This window comes from Gobio gobio (genome assembly GCF_949357685.1).
Source record: "Gobio gobio genome assembly, chromosome: 11".
NCBI classification, from domain to species: domain Eukaryota; kingdom Metazoa; phylum Chordata; class Actinopteri; order Cypriniformes; family Gobionidae; genus Gobio; species Gobio gobio.
The window spans coordinates 51,349,914-51,375,206 of record NC_137104.1 but is presented as its reverse complement, the minus strand read 5'-3'; the positions used below and the strand labels follow the sequence as shown (position 1 = coordinate 51,375,206).

The window sequence follows — 25,293 nt, the reverse complement described above, 5'->3', positions numbered from 1 at the left end:
ATGACTTCCTGCATGCGTCCGTACTGTGATCTGATTGCTCCTCGCATGCTGCTGCTCATCTCGGCGCTGCTGCTGCTCGTGAGGTCCGATTCGGGTGAGTTTGGCTGTCGATTGTTACCCTTTCACTGGACGTTCACTGTGTTTACCCTGTCATGGTCCAGCCAGCTGCATCTTAAGATGATGTGCTCATGGAAATGAATGGGAATGTCAGTGTTTACACATGGGGCAAGTTGTCACGCGGTTCTCAGCTCGCTAGAGTCATAACTGTGTGTGTTGGTTTCAACTTGTGTCTAAAATTAAGACGTTTATTTGTTATTTAAATTGTCCAAATATTCTAATATCATTTTGGGTAGTTTGTTTGGTAACAAGAGGTGAAACACACACGAGTAGCCTACGCTATACATTCAGGCATGAGTCAAGTGTATAGGGTAGCCTACTAGAAAATTTTTCATTAAATCAGTTTCTCTGATATTATTGTTATTACTTTTCATTTGTGCTGTTTCACTCTTGTTTACTGTTGCACTTCATACATTTTAAATACAGATATGTTGTGGAAAATGGCTTTATTTATTGCTTTAGATAGTATTTCATATTTCAAACACATTTTCAAACACACGGAAACCAGCTAACGGTGAACGTCCCCTAACGTTGTGGCAACGTTCTTCCAGTAACGTTAATAGAATGTTCATTAAGTGTTATCTGGTCTTTAATAATGTTCTCAGAATGTTATCACATCATTCATGGAATGTTTTGGTAACACTTTATTTTAAGGTGACGTAGTTACACGTTACTATACTTTACTATACTATAATTTAACAGTAAATTATGCATAATTACAAGTAACTAACCGTAATAAGTTGTACATGTAGTTAATTAATATTACTCAGTACTTAATACGTCACCTTATAATGATGTGTAACCAATGTTTTTTGGTTTCAAAAGTAACGTTCCCATAATGTGTGCAAAATGGAATGTTCCTGTAACGTTCACACAACCAAGAAAAAAAACGTTTTTTAAACGTTCAGAGGACATTAACGTTCAGAACTTATTGAGAACGTTAGCAAAATGTTCTTAGAACGTATTTTTGTTCCCACTGTAGCATCTTGTCCCATACTGTATGTGGCACATCAGGCCTCATGGTTGTGCACATTAATATCCTCCCATTCATGTGTTATGCTGTGATTTTTTCATTAAAGTCTTGTTTTTAAGAGTTTCTCTCCAAGCAGTCTGCTGTTGTGTTTCTGACGGGGTGTGTGTTTGACACAAAGCCCCGCTGAAGATCTGAACGCTTGCTCATTCATGTGTAAATGTCCCTGTCTCTGTGTTCAGCAGATAACCGTTGCCGGTCTGCCCTCGCCTCCACATGTGAAGACTGTCTGAGACGCGGCCCGGAATGCGCATGGTGCTCTCAGGAGGTAGTGTGTGTGTGTGTGTGTGTGAGAGATACTATTGTTGTATCTCGGCACACTGCTCGAGATTTAAGTGTGGGAAGTGCTCCTGTTTAGTCTATTAGTGATAAAACACTAGAGCCCTAATACCCAGAATGCTTTGGGAGCTTAGGTGATCGTGGGAAATTGAGATTCGACTGTTATTGACTCATTTGTGCCTAGTTTTAAGTTGATACTTCATAAAGTCTCTTAAGCAATGAATGAACAAATTTTAAACAAATACGGCTGTAAGTTTAACACAGTGTTGTTAATGTTAAACTAACTTTTAATTTTCTAATAGATAGATTAAAGATTCGCTATGTAACTTTTCCGTCCGCTTGAGGTCGCCTGTTCAAAACAAAGGTGTAGTTTGATGACGCCACGTTTGAGCGCAGAATCTTGGGACATGTGGTCTTCACCTCACAGCCGGTGGGAAAGAATCGGGATAGGACTCGGGCAGAAATCATGTTGATGGATGTGGTTATTAACGTTACTGTAGTCTGAAGCAGAAGCGAGTGTTGTGTAGCTGAGGAACCGCTGGAGCGATTGTTAATAAGATGAACGCAACACATGCCTCGTGAGCAGCGGGACTTTTATTACGACACAGTCGCCGGCACCACTTCCGCTTTTCCGGTCATGAGTATGAGGTAACGCAGCACTGTTTATCATATTAGACACATCTGAGTGTGTTGATGATGTGATGACGTTACTCTGTGCGTTATCTCTGCGGCTGCTATGACACTTGTTCACACTGCAGTGAGAGTAAAGCGTTTCTGCAAAATAAAACCAGAAACCGAGGGGAATGCAGATATGATGTCATTGACAGGCGACGCCCTCACACGTCCCGGTTCATTGGTTAAAATAGCAATTTTCTCACAATTTACAAATAGTTGGAAACATTTGGGATATTGTAAGTAAACAAAATATATAACACTGGCATAGTGATTTTTTTGGATATTTTACTGCAAACATGTTACATAGTGCACCTTTAATCACATCTAACATAACATTATGTATATATGTGTGAGTGTGTATGTGTATGTGTGTATACAATTTTTTTTTGTGTATAGAAAAATAAAAAAATTATATTTTTAATTTTCTCATCTATAAATAAAATAAATAAATAAAATATTATTTAAAATAAAAATATTAAAAATAACATCTTGAGTTATTGAAATAAAGCTGGAATAAAATAAAATATAGATATTTCGTTTTTAAAAACTAAAATAAAAAAAATTGAAAGGTTGCATTGGCAAGTAAATGAAATAAATATGTTTAATTTTTGTTACTAAAAGTACTAAAATGACTAAAATAAAAATAAATAAAAGCTATATATAAAGCACATGAAATGACAACACAAAAAATATAAATAAAAAATAAAGCACTAAAAGCTGAAATATAACTTAATTAAATTAAAGCTAAATAGATCTGACAAAATCTAATAAAAATAACAAAAGCACATAAATATTGACTAAAATGCTAAATATTAATACATGAATAATACTAAAAGAACACTTGTTTTTTGTTTAATATATATTTAAGCAAAATAAATGAATGAATAAAATAGATGAAAATAAATCAAATTATATGTACAATTTTGAAAAAATAGTAATAATAAAAAATAATAAATTAATAAATAAACGAGTACTTTCAAATCGATTAATCACGATTAATCGTATGCAACTTAAAAGTTAGTATATTATATATATATTTAGTTTATACATACACACATATATACACAATGTTATGTTCGATGCGATTCATCGATTTGAAAACACTAAAATGAACGTAAAAATTTATAATCCGAGGAAAACAAATTAAAATGTGTCAATAGAGCCATAAAAAATGTATATTAATCTTATATTATTTTGAGAATCTCACATTTTTTAATACTAGTTAAACAAAAAGATTTGAGAAGTGAGTCTACCTTAATTAAAACAATGTGAGAGTTTTGTGGTCCGGTCAGGCTTTAGTTAGTCCGTTTATAGAGCTTTAACTTTCTCCATCAGCGACATGTTTATTTTCTCAGGACAAGCGCTTAATTTAAATGCTTTCTTTGTAAAGAAAGTCATGCATATTGTGGTTAAGAAAATAAGTTCATTAAGCGGCTGTGGTGCTCGGCACCGGTCAGACTAATCCCTGACCGACATCTCAACAACAGTCTTTGAGCCAAAGAGCTTTCGCACGCTCCGTGTACTTTAAATAATGCCACCCGACTCAACGGTCGCCCTGTTTCTTGAAGCAGCAGACGTTTGCATTGACCCTTGACCTTTCTGATGGTTTGTTTACTCTGTCAGAGGTTTCTGGACGGGGCTCATGTAAGTCAGCGATGCGGATCTGAGTCCGACCTGCGAGACAGGGGCTGTGAAGAGGAGTTTATCGAGAACCCAAATGTGAAAGTGGAAGTGAACGCCACTATCAGCAGTTCACAGGTCGCACCGAGGGAGATTTCCATCCACCTACGACCAGGTAACAGCTGACCAGAGACCAGACGTGCCTGAATAAACCACTGAACTGATGCAGAAATGCCTTAGCAATCACCAATCACAAGAGCTGCACAACACTGGAAAAAACTCCCATTGTGATACTATATTGCAATATGACAAAATACAGGGAGTTTCACCAGATGACTTGAATAACTCAATTAGGAAGGAATGAATCCTTCTAGAATGATTGCAGTGATTTTGTCGGGGAGAGCATCTGCATAGAAAATATTTTTTAAATTAAATAAAAAAAAAGATCACTTTTTCTGAAGACTTTAAAGGACTCACTTACTCAACTTACTCAACTTACTCACCCTCAAGCATTCCTAGGTGTATGACTTTCTTCTTTCAGCCGAACACAATCTGAGTTATATTCAATAATATCCTGGCTCTTCCCGGCTTTATAATGGGAGGGAATGGATCCTTGTTTTTTAAAGCTCCAAAAAGTGCACCCATCCATCATAAAAGTAATCCATACGACTCCAGTGGGTTAATAAATGCCTTCTGAAGAGAAGTGATGGGTTTTTTGTGAGAAAATATCCATATTAATAGCTTTATAAACTATAATCACTGGCTTCCGGCAACGGCCGTTCACAAGTCGAGTTCCTGCGGAAGAGTGACCTCTGACCCAAAGTATGGCGTTCCTGTGGTTTGGCTTTTTTTTTTTTTTGGCATTGAAATTCTAATTTGTGACCGGTGACAATTCTCACCTAAGCTTATACTACACCATACATCCTACATCATACCATACGTCATATATCCTACATCCTACGTCCACGCCATACCTCATTCATCCTACGCCATACGTCCCACGTCATACATCCTACGCTAAACTCCATACATCCTACGCCATACATCCTACGCCCACGTCATACATTGTACGCCATACTCCATACATCGTACACCATACGTCCTACGCCATACGTCCTATGTCCACGCCATACGTCATACATCCTACGCCATACATCCCACGCCATACATCCTACACCATATGTCCCACGTCATACATCCTACGCCATACTCCATACATCCTACACCATATGTCCTACGCCATACATCCTACACCTTATGTCCTACGCCATACGTCCTACGTCCCCTCCATACATCCTACGTCCCCTCCATACGTCCTACATCCACGCCATATGTCATACATCCTACGCCATACTCCATACATCCTACACCAAATGTCCTACGCCATACATCCTACGTCCCCTCCATACATCCTACGTCCCCTCCATACGTCCTACGTCCACGCCATACATCCATACATCCTTCACCATATGTCCTATGCCATACATCCTACGCCATACTCCATACGTCCTACACCATATGTCCTATGCCATACATCCTACGTCCCCTCCATACGTCCTACGTCCACGCCATACTCCATACATCCTTCACCATATGTCCTACGCCATACTCCATACATCCTTCACCATATGTCCTACGCCATACATCCTACGCCATACTCCATACGTCCTACACCATATGTCCTACGCCATACATCCTACGTCCCCTCCATACGTCCTACGTCCACGCCATACTCCATACATCCTTCACCATATGTCCTACGCCATACTCCATATGTCCTACGCCATACTCCATACATCCTACACCAAATGTCCTATGCCATACATCCTACGTCCCTTCCATACATCCTACGTCCCCTCCATACGTCCTACATCCACGCCATACGTCATACATCCTACGCCATACTCCATACATCCTACACCAAATGTCCTACGCCATACATCCTACGTCCCCTCCATACATCCTACGTCCCCTCCATACGTCCTACGTTCACGCCATACATCCATATGTCCTACGCCATACATCCTACGCCATACTCCATACATCCTACACCACATGTCCTACGCCATACATCCTACGTCCCCTCCATACGTCCTACGTCCACGCCATACTCCATACATCCTTCACCATATGTCCTACGCCATACATCCTACGCCATACTCCATACATCCTACACCATATGTCCTACGCCATACATCCTACGTCCCCTCCATATGTCCTACGTCCACGCCATATGTCATACATCCTACGCCATACGTCCCACGTCATACATCCTACGCCATACATCATACATCCTATGCCATACCTCCCACGTCATACATCCTACACCATACGTCATACATCCCACGTCATACATCCTACGCCATACTCCATTCATCCTACACCATATGTACTACGCCATACATCCTACGTCATACATCCTACGCCATATGTCCCACGTCATACATCCCACGTCATACATCCTACGCCATACGTCATACATCCTACACCATATGTCCTACGCCATACATCCTACGCCATACGTCATACATCCTACACGATATGCCCCACGTCATACATCCTACGCCATACATCCTACGCCATACGTCATACATCCTACGCCATACGTCATACATCCCACGTCATACAGCCTACGCCATACATCCTACGCCATACTTCATACATCCTACGCCATACATCCTACGCCATACGTCATACATCCCACGTTATACATCCTACGCCATACATCCTACGCCATACGTCATACATCCCACGTCATACATCCTACGCCATACGTCATACATCCTACGCCATACATCCTACACCATATGCCCCACATCATACATCCTACGCCATACGTCATACATCCCACGTCATACATCCTATGCCAAACGTCATACATCCTACACCATATGCCCCACGTCATACATCCTACGCCATACGTCATACATCCCACGTCATACATCCTATGCCAAACGTCATACATCCTACACCATATGCCCCACGTCATACATCCTACGCCATACGTCATACATCCCACGTCATACATCCTATGCCAAACGTCATGCATCCTACACCATACATCCTACGCCATACGTCCCACGTCATGCATCCGACGCCATACTCCATACGTCCTACAACATACATCCTACATCCACGCCATACGTCATACATCCTACACCATACATCCTATGCCATACGTCCCACGTCATACATCCTACGTCCACGCCATACATCCTACATCCACGCCATACGTCATACATCCTGCACCATACCTCCTACGCCTCCTCCTAACCCCCCACACAATGCAGGGGTAATGTACAAACTATTTACAAACTATTTATGTTAAATTGGCTGACAACAATAAATATTTTTATTAGGAATAAACTGCCTCATATTTGAACTGTGCAGAGCTGTAGCTGAATAGTTAGGCCTACTACGCTACTGTATTTTAATGTTGGTCATTATGGTGTTACTTGGAGAGCCAAATATTTTCTGAGGTGGTACTTGGTATAAAAAGTTTGAGAACCACTGTCCTACGCCATACGTCCTACACCATACGTCCTACGCCATACATCCTACACCATACGTCCTACGCCATACATCCTACGTCCACGCCATACATCCTACGTGCCATACATCCTACTCCACGCCATACATCCTACGTCCACGGCATACGTCATATGCCATACATCCTACGTCGACGCCATAAATCCTACGTCCACGCCATACATCCTACGTCCACGCCATACGTCATACGCCATACATCCTACGTCCACGCCATAAATCCTACGTCTACGCCATACATCCTATGTCCACGCCATACATCCTACGCAATACATCATACGTCTTATGCCATATGTCCTACGTCGTATGTCTTGTGCCGTTCGTCCTACGTCGATGCCATATGTCCTACGCCATACGTCCAACGCCATATGTCTTATGCCATATGTCCTACTTCATACGTCCTATGCCGTTCATCATACACCGATGCCATATGTCATACATCCTATGCCATTCGTCCTACGTCGATATATCATGTAGACCTACCAAGAACACCTTAGCAAACCTAAAACACCTTAGAAACTATATAACAACGGGCTAATGTAAATGCAGAAGCAACTCCATGGCCAGCCAACCACCCAGAGTTTCCTTATTAAATGTAAAATAATGATGATGTAATTTCCTGACTTAGGCAGCGAGGCGAGTTTTGTGATTGAGGTGCAGCAGTTGGAACGATACCCTGTGGATCTGTACTATCTAGTGGACGTCTCGGCGTCCATGCAGGACATCCTGCACCGGTTGAAGACTGTGGGTCTGGCTCTGTCTCACCAGATGAAGGAACACTCCAGTGACTTCAGAGTCGGCTTCGGCTCTTTTGTGGATAAACCGGTGTCTCCGTACATCGACGTGAACCCCTCCAAACTTGTGAACCCTTGCAGGTGAACATACTGGATCTCAGGCTGCAGTAAGACAACCCATAGGAAAGAACAGTCACAACTGAAAACTCTAGTCTCATAATAATGAGCTCTTTAAAAAATAATAAGTCAGCAGTGAGATCAAGTCAGAGATGAAGTCAAATATTTCTCAACAAATGATCCAAGCTGCTATACACACTGAACAGCTCAATACTCTTACTGTAGGTCAGTGTTTTACTCACGTGTGTCTATTTTTTATTGTTGAAAGGGATTTTAGGAGAAACATGTGAGTTGATAGTTGAGTCCTTGAGTTCTTTTGTAAATATTATTATTACTGTGTATCGCTTACTGTGCACTTAATGCACATGGATTGAGATTGGCAAGTGTTTTTATATTTAAAAAAAATATTATTTTGTCTAGATTGTATATCTTGTGGAACTTTTTTGTTGTCTTTTTATGAAGGACGTCTTTCTTTCCTGGACCTTAACTTGACCTTAAAAAATGACTATGAACAGAAAGATCCAAAATATCCAAATGATTAGCTTTTTTTAGTAAACTGAGCAAAATATGGACAATTAGGACAATTGAGTTTCAGTTGAGTATTTACTTCAGAGTATTTTTTTAGTATTAGAAAATTAATAAAAACAGACACAAATGTGTCACCTGTTGAGAAATTGATGAGAAATGTTTGAGCTCAATCTCAGTGTTATTTTAGTATTATTTATAATTTTAATTCTTTATTTTCAGTATTTATATAATGCTTTTATTTTATATTATGCTAATATAAAATAGTTTTAATAATTAATTTTTTTGTTTTAGTAGTTTGTGCATTTTAATTATTTTTGAAAAAATATTTCTATATAGCTTTAATTTATTTGTAGGATTTATATGTATTTTAGTTTTAGAAATTTTAGAACTTATTGTTTACTTTTATTTATTTCAGTCATTTTTATTAGGTTTTGTTTTTTAAATATTTCCTTTAAGCTTTATTTATTTTTATTTATTTTTTTATTTATTTTTTTATCTTTTTATTTATTTATCTTTTTTATTTTTTTATTTTCTTATTTATATTTTAATATTTTGTAATGTTATGTGCATTATTTTTCTATATAGCTCTAATTTATTTTTTGAATTTACATGTACTGTATTTTTGTTTTAGAACATATATTAATAGATAGATCATTTTAATAATATTATATTATATTAATAATAGAAATCATTATTATTATTATTTATTTACTTGCTTATTTTTAGTGCTTTAATTAGGTTTCGTTTTTAAATATTTCTATTTAGCTTTAATTTATATTTATTTTTATATTATTTAGTTTCAGTACTTTATTTATTTATTCATTTCTATTTTTTGTAATTTTATTTGCTTTATTTTTCTATTCAGTAGCCTTCATTTATTTTTATTTTAGGTTCAATACATATTTTATTTCAGATATTTCTCAAGGCAACATTTCCAAATTTCATTTACGTTTTTTAAGTTTAAGTTCTTCCATCTAATATTTCTATTTTACAGTTTATTTAACCGGTTTTAGTTATCAATATCCACACTTATTACTCTTTTCTGAAACTCTAGAGGAGATACACATCAGAGTTCCTCAATTGAGATATTAACGCGAGATCTGATCTGTGATTTTGTCTTTCCTATGGGTATCCATAGCTCCAGGTATCCCGGACTGCATTCCTTAGTGATCTCATTCTGACTAGTGTGGGAATATAGTGAAGATGACATCTCTCCCTCCCTCTCTGGTCCTAGTGATTATGAGGTCACCTGCCGGCCCGCTCACGGATTCATCCACGTCCTGCCCGTCACGGAGAATATGACAGAGTTCACACGGGTCATTCAGGAGCAGAGGATATCTGGGAACATGGACACACCCGAGGGCGGCCTTGATGCCATGCTGCAGGCCACCGTTTGCCAGGTAAACCCAGCTGTTTTCCCAAGCATTGCTGTGTGTTTGCTAATAGATGGTTGCTAATGTGTGGCTGTAGTTGCGTTAGAGTTATATGGTAAGTGGTTCCTTTCTTGCTCAAGTCAGAAGTGCACCCTCAAATCTATTGTGACCAAGTGTGCCACACAAGTCCTGAAAAGGGGCGTAACATCATGATTGACAGCTGTGTGAGTCTGTGGGGGCGGGGCTTTGATGCCACGGCTCCGCCTCAGGAGCGCTTCTGCACTCAGGATCAGTCTCGGGATCCGAACGACATAATCGGCAACAACCGTTACTGGAACATTGACTTCATTTTTATACTGGTTTTTTTTACAGTTTATGATTGTGACTATTTTTATAATGTGATTTGTGATATTATTTGTTTATTTATGTTGTATTAATGGTGATTGTTAGGTCATTCCTTACTGGCTCAAATCCAAAGTATAAATTTAAAAAATAGTTATTATGAGTATTTATTTATTTATTCATGTATGTATGTATGTATGTATGTATGTATGTATGTATGTATGTATGTGTGTGTGTGTGTGTGTGTATGTGTGTATGTGTGTATGTATGTATGTGTGTATGTGTGTATGTGTGTATGTGTGTATGTGTGTATGTATGTATGTATGTATGTATGTATGTATGTATGTATGTATGTAATGTATTTATTTATTTATTTTAAAAGAAATTCATTTATTTTTTCTAAAAGAAATTCATTCATTCATTCATTCATTCATTCATTCATTCATTCATTTTAGTTTTTGTTTATAATTCCTTATTTATTATTATTATTATTATTATTTATGTTATTGTTTTATTATTTATTTAGTAATTATTTGTATTTAAAGTATTTAATTTTTTTTAAATGATAATGTTTTTGCAAAAGAGTCCTTAAGTCTAATATGAATGATATTATTATATTATAGTTTATTTATATATTTATATGTTTGTTTATTTGTATTTATTTTTAATAATACATTTGTAATTCTTTAATGGTGGTTGCTTACTTGTGACCACGCTCAAGTTTATTATCATATCATATTTGTTTATTTATTTTTACTATTTATTTCTTTATTTATTAATATTTCTTTATTTTTTACTATTTGTTTATTTATTTATTGCTATTAATTCATTTATTTTTACTATTTGACCATTTATTTGACTATTTATTTTATTATTTATTTATTTTTACTATTTGTTTATTTATATATTTATTGCTTTATTTGTTTGTTTGTTTGTTTGTTTATTTTACTATGTATTTAATTTATTTTTATCATTTGATTATTTATTTGACTCTTTGTTTATTTTACTTTTTTTACTATTTTTTATATTTATAAATATATTTATTGCTATTTATTTATTTATTTATTTTCTCGCTATTTATTAGTATGTTTGTTTACTATTTATTTATTACTTTATTTTTACTGTTTAGTTATTTATTTGACCATTTAATTATTATTTGACTATTTATTTATTCATTTTTACTATTTACTTATTTATCTAACTATTTATTTGTTTTATTTGACTATTTGTTTATTTATTTGACTGTTTATTTGTTTTATTTGACTGTTTATTATTATTATTATTATTATTATTTGCATGTTTTATTATCCTCCAAGTGAAGTTATAAATCATTAAAGTAAGTCACTCTCCGCGTGATTTGAGGAATTACTACATTAGCGCAGGGTGATTTACATACTAATGTTTGACACTTGGGTTAGTCGTTTGTTCGAGTCATTGCTTGCCTGATTGCCTGAGCAGAGACTCGGCACTAATGATTTGCCCAGGCCCTTCTCTTCCCCTCTGTGTTTCTGCATATATGGTCTTGGGAAGGATAAACCCTTAAAGACCCAGTGTGCTAGCATGACTGTTCCTGTGTCATCAGAGCATATCTTCTCTTGCGGTTGCTCCGGAGACTGCGTGTCTCAGGTCATTACGCCGGCTTTGCCTGGGAACGGGAACAATGCCTGAAGAGTCTATAGAATTAAGCTGGACCCACAGCGAGAGACACCGGGGCATTCATCAAGCAGGCCGAAGAGCTGAATCAGCCACATCTCTATCTCCTCTGCCTGTTTGCAGAGGATTATGTCATCTCCCAGTCATGAGGCGAGTTCCTCTCCATACGGCTGTTTGGAGTGAAGCTGCCCCGACCAGCTTTGCATCAACAAAGCCTCTTTTATGGTATCCAACTGTTGGGGTCCTTTCCGTGAATTACAGTGTGATCTGATAAACGCTCTGGAAAATGACCTTGAATGGGTTTCAGTCTTCATGATGTCCCTCTGTAGCGCCCATGCCTCCCTAAAGTCAGAAACTGAAACCAACATGCATGAAAGAGATGTTTTCTTTGGCACGGAGCGCGCTGACCTTGAACGCGATGGGTCTCAGGTGGAATATATCCGTTTCTACTTTTCTTTCCTTGTGTTGTTTTGCATGTGGCCGTGTTACACACAGCTTCTCGTTCATCAGTAACTATAGCGGTTGTAACTTTAAAAAGTAGTTCCTGTTGGCATCTCGGCGTGGGTTTGTTTCTTTAGCCAAACATTACTCATCCTGGCAGCCAAACATTCAGCTGGTGCAGTTTATCCGTTAGTAACACAGGCTCAAATCAAACCAGTTCACCCGCAAGTCTATATCATCGGTCATATTATGATATTATAGGTTTTTATTCTTATTTTTAAGTATAAAGTATTTGTTTATTTTTTGTGTTTATTTTTATTTGTAATCATTTGCTTTTTAGTACATATTTTGTCTGTTTGTTTAGTTTTTATTTATTTTTATATTTTTTCAATTGTAATTATTTTTTATTTGTTTTAGTAGCTACACTTTTTATTTATTTGTATTCGTTAATACATTTTTCTATTAATATTATTTATTTATTTATACCATGTTTTATCATTTACTATTTATTTATTTGTAGTATTGTATTTATTTTAATTATTCATTAATTAAAATAAATACAAATAAATAAATAAATAATTGCTTTTATTTGTTTTATTTTTATATTAATTTACTTTTTAATGTTTTTAGTATTTTATTTATATTTTATTATTTATTTGTTTTAATGTATTTTATTTTTATTTTTTATTTTTATTTTATTTAGCTTTATTTTTAGTATACTTTTTGTTTGTTTGTTTTATTAGTATTCTATTTGACTATTTAATTATTTGATTTTTAGTATATGTTTTGTTTGTTTGTTTTATTTTTAGTGTTTTTATTATTTGTATTATTTATTTTATTTTTAGTATTTTTTATTTATTTGTTTTAGTATTCTTATAGTATTCTTAATACATTTTTCTATTAAGAGTTTTTATTTATTTATTTATTGTAATTTTTATGTTTATTTATTTTATTTTTATTTGTTTTATTTTTATATTTACTTACTTTGTGGTGTTTTTAATATTTTTATTTTATTTATATTATATTATTTATAATAATAATAATAATTATTATTATTATTATATAACTTTAATTTATTTATTTTCATTTATTTTATTTTTAGTATTTTATTTGATTTATTTTCATTTTTTTGTATACATTTATTTTTTTGTTTGTTTTATTAGTATTTTATTTCATTAATTTTACTATTTATTTATTTGATTTTAGTATATGTTTTGTTTGTTTGTTGGTTTTATTTTTTAATTTGTTAAATTTGTAAAAAAAAAAATATTTTAGTGTTTTTATTATTTTTATATTTATTTCCATTTACTTTATTTTTAGTATTTTTTATTTGTTTGTTTTAGTATTCTTAATTAATTTTTATATTAATAGTATTTATTGATAGTATTTTTATCATCTGCTATTTATTTATGTTTAGTATTTATTTGTATTTATTTTAATTTGTAATATATTTATTTATTTATTTTTATTAGATTTATGTTTATATTTATTATATTTACATTATTTATTTATAGTTTATTTATATTTATACTATTGTATAATTTTCGTTGTTTATTTTCATTTATTTTATTTTTAGTATTTATTTATTTATTTTTATTGATTGATTGATTCTTATTTATTTGTTTGTTTGTTTGCATGTTTTATAAATCAGGAAAGTAACTCTTCTCCTCAAGACATGATTTAAGGCAGGGTCCTCGAGGGCCACCGTCCCGCAGAGTTCAGCTCCAAACCCAAATGAAACCCCTAAACCAGCTAATCAGGGTGTTCGTGGTGTAACGGGTCGCTGAGGTCAGTGTGTTGGATCAGGGTTGGGACTGAAGTCTGCAGGACGGTGGCCCTCCAGGAGCAGGGCTGGCTACCCCTGATATAGAGAATGATTCATTCAAACATTACTCATCCTGGAAGCTAAACGCTCAACTGGTGCAGTTTGTCTTGTATTAGTAACACAGGACATATGGATGCTATATATGACTTAATCCTCTGACTGCTGAGTGTACTTTATACCAAACACACACTCGTGCAGATTTGTGAACCTTGATTCATCCCTGCAGAAAGACATCGGGTGGCGACCAGAAGCGAAGCATCTGCTGTTGGTTATGACAGACCAGCCTTCTCATCTGGCTTTGGACAGTAAACTGGCCGGCATCGTGGTTCCTCATGACGGCCGCTGCCACCTAGAGGATAACATCTACTCTCAAACCGCTAGTATGGTAAGAAAAACAACTGCACTTGACACACACACAAAACACCAGGGGTCTATACCATGAAGCCGGTTTAGCTGGCTAGCCAGATATGTTTAAGCTTAATTTGTTCCAATCCTGGGTTTTAGGTACCATTAAAGTGGTTTGGCTTTTAGCAGTCTTCATCTCCATAGTAACTTACGCTCCACAGCTAACCTGCTCCAGGGCAGGTTATGTTCTGGATAAGAGATCTCAAAATGAAATTGGACCAATCAGCTGTGAGCAAAGTGACACGCCTCTGATGCAATAAAGTCACTCCCCCTTTTTCTACTCCAAATTAAAGGTCACTACATAGCAAATGGCTATTAAAGACTTAAGCCTCTGGCTTTTAACAATGCTTATTTATAATAATAATAATAATTTTGAATTATTTAAAAATAATTTATGTAATTATTATACCCTTAATCAATTACACATGTATAATTTTAGTAAATCAATCATTAATATGCGTTTTGTTAATATTAAAATAAATAGCCTATATAAAGGTCAAACAAATAAGCTTTAAATTCAATAACTAAATCTATAAAAAATTACGTGAGCATAAATGTTCCATTCTCTCTATATATCAACTAAAATAATTTCATAACTTTTACTTGCATTGACGTATAAGATTTTTCTTAAAGTTGTCCTCGACAGCTCTTTTCTTCTGTGTAAATTTGTTTAAATTCTTAATATTTTTAAATCTTGTAATATTCTGCAGAAGAGTGAAGTGAATCACACTGCTTCTCTCGTGAGAAGTGAATCTCAGTTTCACTGATCCACAGCGTGTGATTGGCTGTTCACTGCTGATGTCACAGCTAAACTCCTAAACTCAGGATCAAAGTCTGAGTTGACAGAGAAAGCTGATGATCAGCATCATGAGACCAACAAAGCCTGAATAGATTGGTTTGGTTTTGTCAACTCGAAACTAATCCTGTAACCCTGAGTTTGTTAAACTACCATCATGGTACAGGCCCCAGATGCAAAGCTGGTGCTTATAGTTCCGGCCTGTGACCAGTTCCATCTGTCTATTTCCTCAAAAATGCATTTATCTATTCATAAAAGAGGTAAATATTGTAAAAACAAATACATGTACTGTCTGTGGCAATACTACGGTACAGTGAGGTTATCAAATAGTAATGTTTGTATATTTACGGATAATAATAAGATGATATTCATCATAATAGAATGATTTCTGAAGGATCATGTGACACTGAAGACTGGAGTAATGATGCTGAATTTTCAGCTTTGATCACAGGAATAAATTCTAGTTTATTATATATTACAATAGAAAATGGGTCTTTTAAATTGTAATAATATTTCACAATATTACTGTTTTTACTGTATTTTTTGATCCAATATATGTAGACTTTTCAAACCTTTTAAGCATTGCATTACCACAATACCATGTCCAAAAAACATTATAATATTTTGTTGATATATACCATGATTATCATATTCATATACCATGATTATCATATTCATATACCAATGTATGTTATTTTAAAGAAAACATTTTTTGCACATTATTTTGTCCTTTGTTTAAACTTATGTGTTTGTCGTGATGATTTACCGATGGAAAACTTCATATCAGATGTATTTTCTAAAATTGCACACGTATTTGGCTCCACACGGCTTCTATCAGCTCCAGAATCTGCGATTTCTCAACAAGCAATAGCAGATTTGTGTTGCTGTCGTTGTTTTTAGGAGCACCCAACAATCGGTCAACTGGCTGAGAAACTCCTGGAGAACAACGTTTACTCCATCTTCGCGGTGGACGAGATGCAATATCAGTGGTATGAGGTAATTTCCCCCACACCGTGAGTTTGGGTGTTGCCTTTTACAGAAATCAATTCATTTTGAAACAGCGATTTCAAGAATGCGGTCACTGATTTATAGGAACACACACAGTGACTATAGTTCATTCAGAGATTATAGTGCTGGTTCAACAAATCGGGAACACTTTTCAACAGGGTTTTGTTTGTTAACATTAGTTAAAGGGGTCATCATGACATGGATTTTTACTATTTTAATATGTTTATTGAGGTTCACTTATAATGTACAAAAAAATGTATATGCAGAAAAACAATAGTTTTCACCCTTCAGGGATTATAATGGCTTTTATTTGCTTACAAATGTCAGCCATTAGGCGATAAAAAATATGCCAGTGGGCGGAACCTATGGTGCGATTATGCAAAACTATTGGCCGATATCTTGCTCTGGAGGCAGTTATATGCAAATACACTATACTCACTACTAAATATTCAGCTCTCAACTGTTAGTGGTGTTATAACAAAGTGGAAGTAATTGGGAACAACAGCCACAAAGTGGTAGGCCACGTAAAATCACAGAGCGGGGTCAGCGCATGCTGAGGGTCACAGTGCGCAGAAGTTACAAACTTTCTGCAGAGTCAATAGCTACAGACCTCCAAACTTCCTGTGGCCTTCAGATGAGCTCAAGAACAGTGTGTAGAGCTTCATGGAATGGGTTTCCATGGCCGAGAAGCTCATCCAAGCCTTACATCACCAAAGCGTGGGATGCAGTGGGGTAAAGCGCGCCGCCACTGGACTCTAGAGCATGTGTTCTCTGGAGTGACCAATCACGCTTCTCTGTCTGGCAATCCCATGGATGAGTCTGGGTTTGGCGGTTGCCAGGAGAACGGGACTTGGCTGACTGCATTGTGCCGAGTGTAAAGTTTGGTGGAGGGGGGGTTATGGTGTGGGGTTGTTTTTCAGGGGTTGGGCTTGGCCCCTTAGTTCCAGTGAAAGGAACTCTTAATGCTTCAGCATACCAAGACATTTTACTCAATTTCATGCTCCCAACTTTGTGGGAACAGTTTGGGGACGGCCCCTTCCTGTCCCAGCACAAAGCGTCGCTCCATAAAGACATGGATGAGCGAGTTTGGTGTGGAGGAACTGGACTGGCCTGCACCTCAACCCGATAGAACAGCTTTGGGATGAATTAGAGCGGAGACTGAGAGCCAGGCCTTCTCGTCCAACATCAATGCCTGACCTCACAAATGCGCTTCTAGAAGAATGGCCAAAAATTCCCATAAACACACTCCTAAACCTTGAGGAAAGCCTTCCCAGAAGAGCTGAAGCTGTTAGAGCTGTAAAGGGTGGGCCGACTCCATATTAAACCCTACGGATTAAGAATGGGATGTCATTAAAGTTCATGTGCATGTAAAGACAGACGTCCCAATTGTAAAAACACACTGTAAATAGAAACCTTTGCCGATCAGAAAGTGGTACTCTGTACTTTTGACAACCCTACCCAGGAATAAGTCTGCATTGTTTTCTGTAGAGCATATGTTTTATTTTAAAAATGACTAATCTTTTCCTCTGAGCAGGATCTACTGGACCTGATTCCTGGAAGTTATGTGGGCCGACTCTTAACCAACGCATCTAATCTTAAAGATTTAGTAGTTGATGCCTACAAGGTAAACAACATTACTTTCTCTTTCACTTGATAAACACTTTGTTGTCTCCATCCACTCAAGGACAATTGGATGATAAGTGCAAAAGTTCCCGAACATTTCGAAACGCTCACAGTGGGGCTTTCAGTTTACCAGTACAGTTCATGAGTTTCAGTTCAGCAGAAAAAAACACCGGCCGTGATGCCAGAATCTGTTCCGGCATGCGTTTAAGGAGAGGAATAATCTCAACGTGGGCACAACAATGCATTGTCCTTCCCAAAATCCACTGATCCCAGTGAACAGAAGCCTGCTTTATAAACGGCCTCTGATTACCGGGGCCAAAAATGCACAAAGCTGCTATTTTTAGCCTGTCCTTTTCCCCGTGAACCTGCTTATACAAGGCCGATAATACACTCTTAAAAAGGTTTTTTATTGGCATCAATGGTTCCGTTAAGAGCCTTTAACATTCATGGAATCTTTGCATTCCACAAAAGGTTCTTTGTAGTGGAGAATGTTCTTTAGAACTGGTTCTTTTAGGACTGATCACTTAAAGGTTCTTTATAGTGGAAATTCTTTCTTTAAACTTTTAAAATGTTCTTTACACTAAGAAAAACGTTCTTCGGGGAAACAACACAGCTTGATATTAACAACCGCCAAATGCGTGTGTATTTTTTATTGTACTAGCCACTTTGGCGGGTTGAATTTAAAGGATTAGTTCACTTTTAAATAAACTTTTGGTGATAATTTACTCACCCCCAATTTCATCCAAGAAGTCCATGTCTTTCTTTCTAAAGTCGAAAAGAAATTAAGTTTTTTGATGAAAACATTCCAGGATTTTTCTCCATATAATGGACTTCAATGGGCTCCAAACGGTTCAAGGTCCAAATGACAGTTTCAGTGCAGCTTCAAAGGGCTTTAAACGATACCAGGCGATGAATAAGGGTCTTATCTAGCCAAACCATCAGTTTCTGCGAGAAACCGAGCAGTATTTAAGCTATTATTTTACCTCTCATCAGACAAACGTGATCATGTCTGAGCTCTGCCATAACTTCCGCTAAGTGAGGTCAAAATACGAGTGCGGTCATAGATATATTGATCGTAGATGCCTCATTCTATTGATCCGTGCAAGCGCTAATGAGTCATCTACGTATACATCTATGACTCGTATTTTGACCTCACTTAGCGGAAGTTATGGCGGAGCTCAGACATGATCACGTTCATCTGATAAGAGGTAAAATAATAGCATAAATACTGCTCGGTTTCTAGCAGAAACTGATCGTTTTGCTAGATCAGGGGTTTTCAAACTGGGGTCCAGGACCCCCAGGGGCCCTCCAGAAGGTTTTAAGGAGTCCCCAGAAAATTTCAGAGAATAAAAAGACAAAGCAAAAATGCATAAAGTCTACTGAATATTCTAACGGTTTCATTTCTAAATGTTTCTCTCCTTTCTTGTCGTATACATTCCAGAATTGTATATGTTTGCTTTGTATCTTTCTAGTGAGTTCTTCTCACCATAGTCCCGTTTATCTCGCTCACTGGGGTTGTAAGACTGGGGTTGTAAAAGTTTTCTTAACACAGTACGTAAGCTGCTTAAATTTATTATGAAAGGTGCTTATATAAATAATTTTGAATTGAAAATGTTCTTCCTCGGGTTTATACATTCAACATTAATAGCCAATTTAAGCTGGGAAACAATATGTTTTTATGTATAATGTCAAGCTTACTATTTATTGAACAGTTTAAATGTTTTTTCGTACATAAAGATAGATGGATTTTAGGAAGGGGGTCCCTCATAAAGGTTCATCATGTTTGGTCCTTGGCATCATAAAGTTTGAAAACCCCTGTGCCAGATAAGACCCTTATTCATCGTCTGGTATCGTTTAAAGCCCTTTGAAGCTGTACTGAAACTGTAATTTGGACCTTGAACCGTTTGGAGCCCATTGAAGTCCATTATATGGAGAAAAATCCTGGAATGTTTTCATCAAAAAACTTAATTTCTTTTCGACTTTAGAAAGAAAGACATGGACATCTTGGATGACATGGGGTTGAGTAAATTATCAGCAAAAGTTTCATGTGAACTAATCCTTTAATATATAGGTAATATATATATATTTTTCAATTGTAGTCTTTTAAAAAAAGCATCTGAAATAATAAACTAAGTGCAATGTAGTGTCAAAAATATAGATTGTTTATTATATATCGAAACTGAAATATCTGAAATGCTACCAATGCTCATTTTCCTCAGAATAGACACACGAGACCAGCGTCTCTTTCTCTTTCTCTTATTTCTCTGACAGCGAGTGACACACAAACCCGCCTCCCCTCACTCACTCGCTTCATTTGCTCCGGATGAATATTGTTGCTGTTACGTGGCTTAAATTTCGGTGTAATTGTAATGCTTTATTTTCCAGTTGGAAAACTTCTCAGTTGATTACTTACTTGTTCAGATGACATTTTGCAGGGAAATTCTTATTTCGGTCTTACTTCAAGGTGTAGAGTCTGTGATTCTGAAGTACAGTATCCACACTGGTGCAGTGAATGACAGCCTCATAAAGACGATGATTCTGCGAATAACTGCAATTGCAGGTTTCAAACAGAGATGGCGACAGAGGCAAAACTTACAGACTGTAACTTTAAAGGGGTGGTTGATTGCCCCTTTTTACAAGATGTAAAATAAGTCCCTGATGTCCCCAGAGTGTGTATGTGAAGTTTTAGCTCAAAACACCCCACAGATAATTTTTTATAGCATGCTAAAATTGTCACTTTTTGAGGGTGAGCAAAAACATGCAATTTTTGTGTGTTCCTTTAAATGCAAATGGGCTGCTGCTCACGGGGCGGAGCTTCAAGAGCTCATGTTAGCAGCTCCGATTACCTCACGCAAACACACAATGAAACGGTTCAGCCTTTTGTGTTCAAACCATAGACTGTAAAAAAATATGGACGTTGTGTCCGTGACGTCACCCATAGGATTCTGATGAGCCGTTCTGAAGCGCAAAGTATGGACGCGCTGGCCGTTGCCATCTTGGCAGCGCGTCATCGTGCGTCACTCCCGGATAACAGAAAATGGGCAAAAAGGCGGGACGTGGGCGGAGCTTAAGTGACGCGATGCCTAACAGACAGCAGATAAATGGCTATCCACCTGTCACTCGAAATGGCCACGGCCTTAATTATGCAGAATTTTAAGGCTTTATATAATGTAAACGAATGAGTTATAAAAAAATTCACCCCCCTCACAGTCATCATGAAGGGCAAAATGAGCCGTATAGACCAAAAGCACAATTTGTACCAGACTGTAAACATGTTTCATTCTGCTCTAAAGTTGGCCATTTTAACATGAGCTCAATGAGATTCTGCTCCTTCTGGAGGCTGTCTCTAGTGGCCAGACGATGAACTGCAGTTTGAGGCACTTCCGTATTGGCTTCAAGAGAAACTGCGGGAGGTTGCCGCTTGGTTCAAACCGGAGTCTGACAATGATGGAGAGACTCAAGAAGAAGAGACAACATGTAGAACGAGACAGGACGCTTCTGAATGGATAGTTGAAGAATCTTCAAGTCATTGATTAACATATTCTGTCATGATAATCTATAACTTCTCAACATGGCCTCACCCCCTTTGTTGTGTGTTCCCGGGGGCAGGGTTTATGTAAATTTTAGGGTTAGTGATGTCACTAGTATTCACATAAACACAGTCAGTTATGTTTTAAGTGAATGTAAACAGTTGCATGTGTAACAGTGTAATGGATCTGTGCGTCAGGTCTTAAAGTGACAGCAGCCTAATAAACCTGCTGACACATTATCAGATAATATTACAAATGTCTATATAGCAGTTGATATCGATGTCAGAATTGTGGCCAGCGATAATACTGAGTGGCTAGTAACTTTGAAAAACCACAAGCCACAGAGGCTGGTGAGCAAAAAAAGTGAAAGTCGAGCCCTGGGAACCAAAAATGCTTCTTCTATCTGTGAAACCTTTGTTTTTAAGAGTGTTGTTGAGACAATGGGGGTCTTTCTGAGCTACTCTCCCACATGTGCTCTCTCTTTCTCTTGCAGAAGCTGCTGTCAGATGTGGAAGTGCAGATCGAGGTGGAGGACGGCCAAGCTCACCGGTTCTGGGTGAACGTGACAACCTTTTGCCCCAACGGATCCTCTGTTTCTGGAAACACTAAATGTTCCAGCGTTCAGCCCAAACAAACAGTACGAAACCCTTTAATGTAGATACATCTGTTTTCAGCTCAGGGAACAGAGATGCTGAGTTTGATATCAGAAATGCTCAAACTGAAGCCAAAAATATTATTTACTCACCCTCGTGTTGCACAAAACCATATGATTTTTATTTTCTAATTAAAAAAAAATACACACTACAGTCTTGACACTAAAGACATTTTATAATCTTACATAAGATTCTATTTCAAATGAATGCTGTTCTTTTGATTTCTGAAGGATCATGTGACACTGAAGACTGGAGTAATGATGCTGAAAATTCAGCTTTGATCACAGGAATAAATTACAGTTTACTAAATATTCAATTAGAAAACTGATAGTTTAGTAATATTTCACAATATCACTGTTTATACTCACTTTTGAGTAGCACACTCGTTGGCTTAAAACGTTTCAGAAAGAGATATTTTATAAACAAAACTCTGTATCTGCTGCGTGCGTCAGTAGTTTTGTCTCTTCTCAAGGTCTTCTTCAAGGTCACGGTGGGGATGAGCTCCTGCCCGGCGGCGGGTGAAGATCAGGAGGTGCTGATGTCCGTAAAGCCTGTCGGATTCAACGAGTCCGTTAGCGTACGGATCCGTCAGGTCTGTGGGTGTGGCTGCAGTGAGAGGGGTCGTTGTCATGACGACCCGAATCCTTCGCCCTGTCCCGCAGAGACTGTGGGCAACTCGACGGACGGTTGTAGAGAGGACCGAGCCAAACCTGTCTGCAGCGGAAGAGGAACTTGTAAATGTGGGAGGTGTGTGTGCGACTCAAGCAGATTCGGGAACATCTACGGAAAGTTGTGTGAGATGGACGACTTCTCATGTCCATACGAGAGAGGCCTGGTGTGTGGAGGTGAGCTGAGATATATTTCAAATATAGAGATAGATATCAAATTTGGAATTAGGAAATTACTCTCTTAACCAGGGGTGATCAGAATCTTATATATTATTTTGTATTATGTTATATTATATTGACTTGCGCGCACACACACACACACACAAATATATACAGTATGTGTGTGTGTAGGGATTCTTTTTTTTACACATGAATTATTCATTTGGTAATTCCTTCTTTTGGATAAAATAATGGATACAAATATTTTGGAGGTGAGCTATAATTTTTTATGATAATGTAAAAATTATACGATTATAAATATTATACCAAAAATGTTATTTTATATAAAGTTTGGAATTAAATATCTATACATCTGTCTATCTATATCTATACCTTACAAATGAAAGGTACTCATTATCTAATTTTATTTATTATAAAAATTGTATACTGTTTAAATAACTATATATATATATATATATATATATATATATATATATATATATATATATATATATATATATATATATATATATATATATATATATATATATATATATATATATATATATATATATATATATATATATATATATATATATATATATATATATATATATATATATATTTGGTAATTAAACATTTTGGATAACATTTGGGGGTGGGAGTATAAATTGTATAAAAAGATAAAAATATTATTTCACTGTAAAATTATTTTATATAATATAGCAAAAAATATATTTTTGTTATATATTTTATATATATATATATATATATATATATATATATATATATATATATATATATATATATATATATATATATATATATATATATATATATATATATACTCACCATATATATAATGTAATATATCATATTTTTTTATTTTTAAATAGTTATATAAAATATTAATATATATACACATATATATATATATATATGTGTATATATATTAATATTTTATATAACTATTTAAAAATAAAAAAATATGATATATTACATTATATATATGGTGAGTATATATATATATATATATATATATATATATATATATATATATATATATATATATATATATATATATATATATATATATATATATATATATATATATATATATATAACAAAAATATATTTTTTGCTATATTATATAAAATAATTTTACAGTGAAATAATATTTTTATCTTTTTATACAATTTATACTCCCACCCCCAAATGTTATCCAAAATGTTTAATTACCAAATATATATATATATATATATATATATATATATATATATATATATATATATATATATATATATATATATATATATATATATATATATATATATATATATATATATATATATATATATATATATATATATATATATATATATATATATATATATATTTGTTATTAATTTTGGGGGGTAAAATATGACATTTTAAATCTAATTAAAATGTTTTACAATTTAATATAAAATATTGTAAAATATAATTTTGAGATGTAAAAATACATTAAATAATCAATTGATAATGCCTACTTTTTATATAATGTTGTGAAATAAAAAAAGTTACAAATGAAAGGTACTCATCTAATTTTATTCATTATGAAAATCTATATTGTTTTAAATAACAAAGATAAATGTCTTGAATGGACACATTTCTACTGGTATATATTGTCATGCAAATGCGTGTTTTTCTTCTTCTTCTCTGTTCAGGGCGCGGGCAGTGTGTTTCAGGAGAGTGTGTCTGTCTTCCTGGCTGGACGGGTGAGATCTGCAGCTGTCCCGTCTCCACAGAGACCTGCGTGTCAAACGATGGCTTGATTTGCAGCGGCCTGGGACAGTGTGTGTGTGGCAAGTGTGTATGTGACGACTCGCGGCGATCTGGAGCGCTCTGTGAGAAGTGCCCCATGTGCTACAGCTCCTGTCAGTCTCACTGGTAACCGCTGCTTCTCTTTTGTTGAAGAACGCTGTCACTGATTGGTTAGAACACCTGTCAATCACACAATTAAACACTCACTAAAGAACTATGGTGGTATTTACCCTTTCTAAAGGGGGCGGTCCGGTCTAGTCTTTGCATTCTATTCCCTTTCATTCATGCGCATATAAACGCAGGAATGTAAGCAAATGTGTAGAAGTTTTGTCTTCCGCTGAATGCACAAGTTGAACTTGTGCATTTTA

At 35.7% G+C, this 25,293-nt stretch overlaps 1 protein-coding gene across 1 annotated transcript; it reads left to right on the top strand.

Moving 5' to 3' along the window:
* Nucleotides 1-25,055, top strand: itgb8 (integrin, beta 8; the record flags this gene model as incomplete). Its single annotated transcript, XM_079828391.1, has 11 exons — nt 1-94; nt 1,330-1,415; nt 3,725-3,896; nt 7,896-8,142; nt 9,881-10,046; nt 14,507-14,665; nt 16,382-16,477; nt 18,024-18,113; nt 22,136-22,279; nt 22,768-23,140; nt 24,829-25,055. The coding sequence occupies 11 exons, from the start codon at nt 1-3 to the stop codon at nt 25,053-25,055; spliced, it is 1,854 nt and encodes a 617-aa protein (XP_079684517.1).
* Nucleotides 25,056-25,293: the final 238 nt, after the last annotated feature.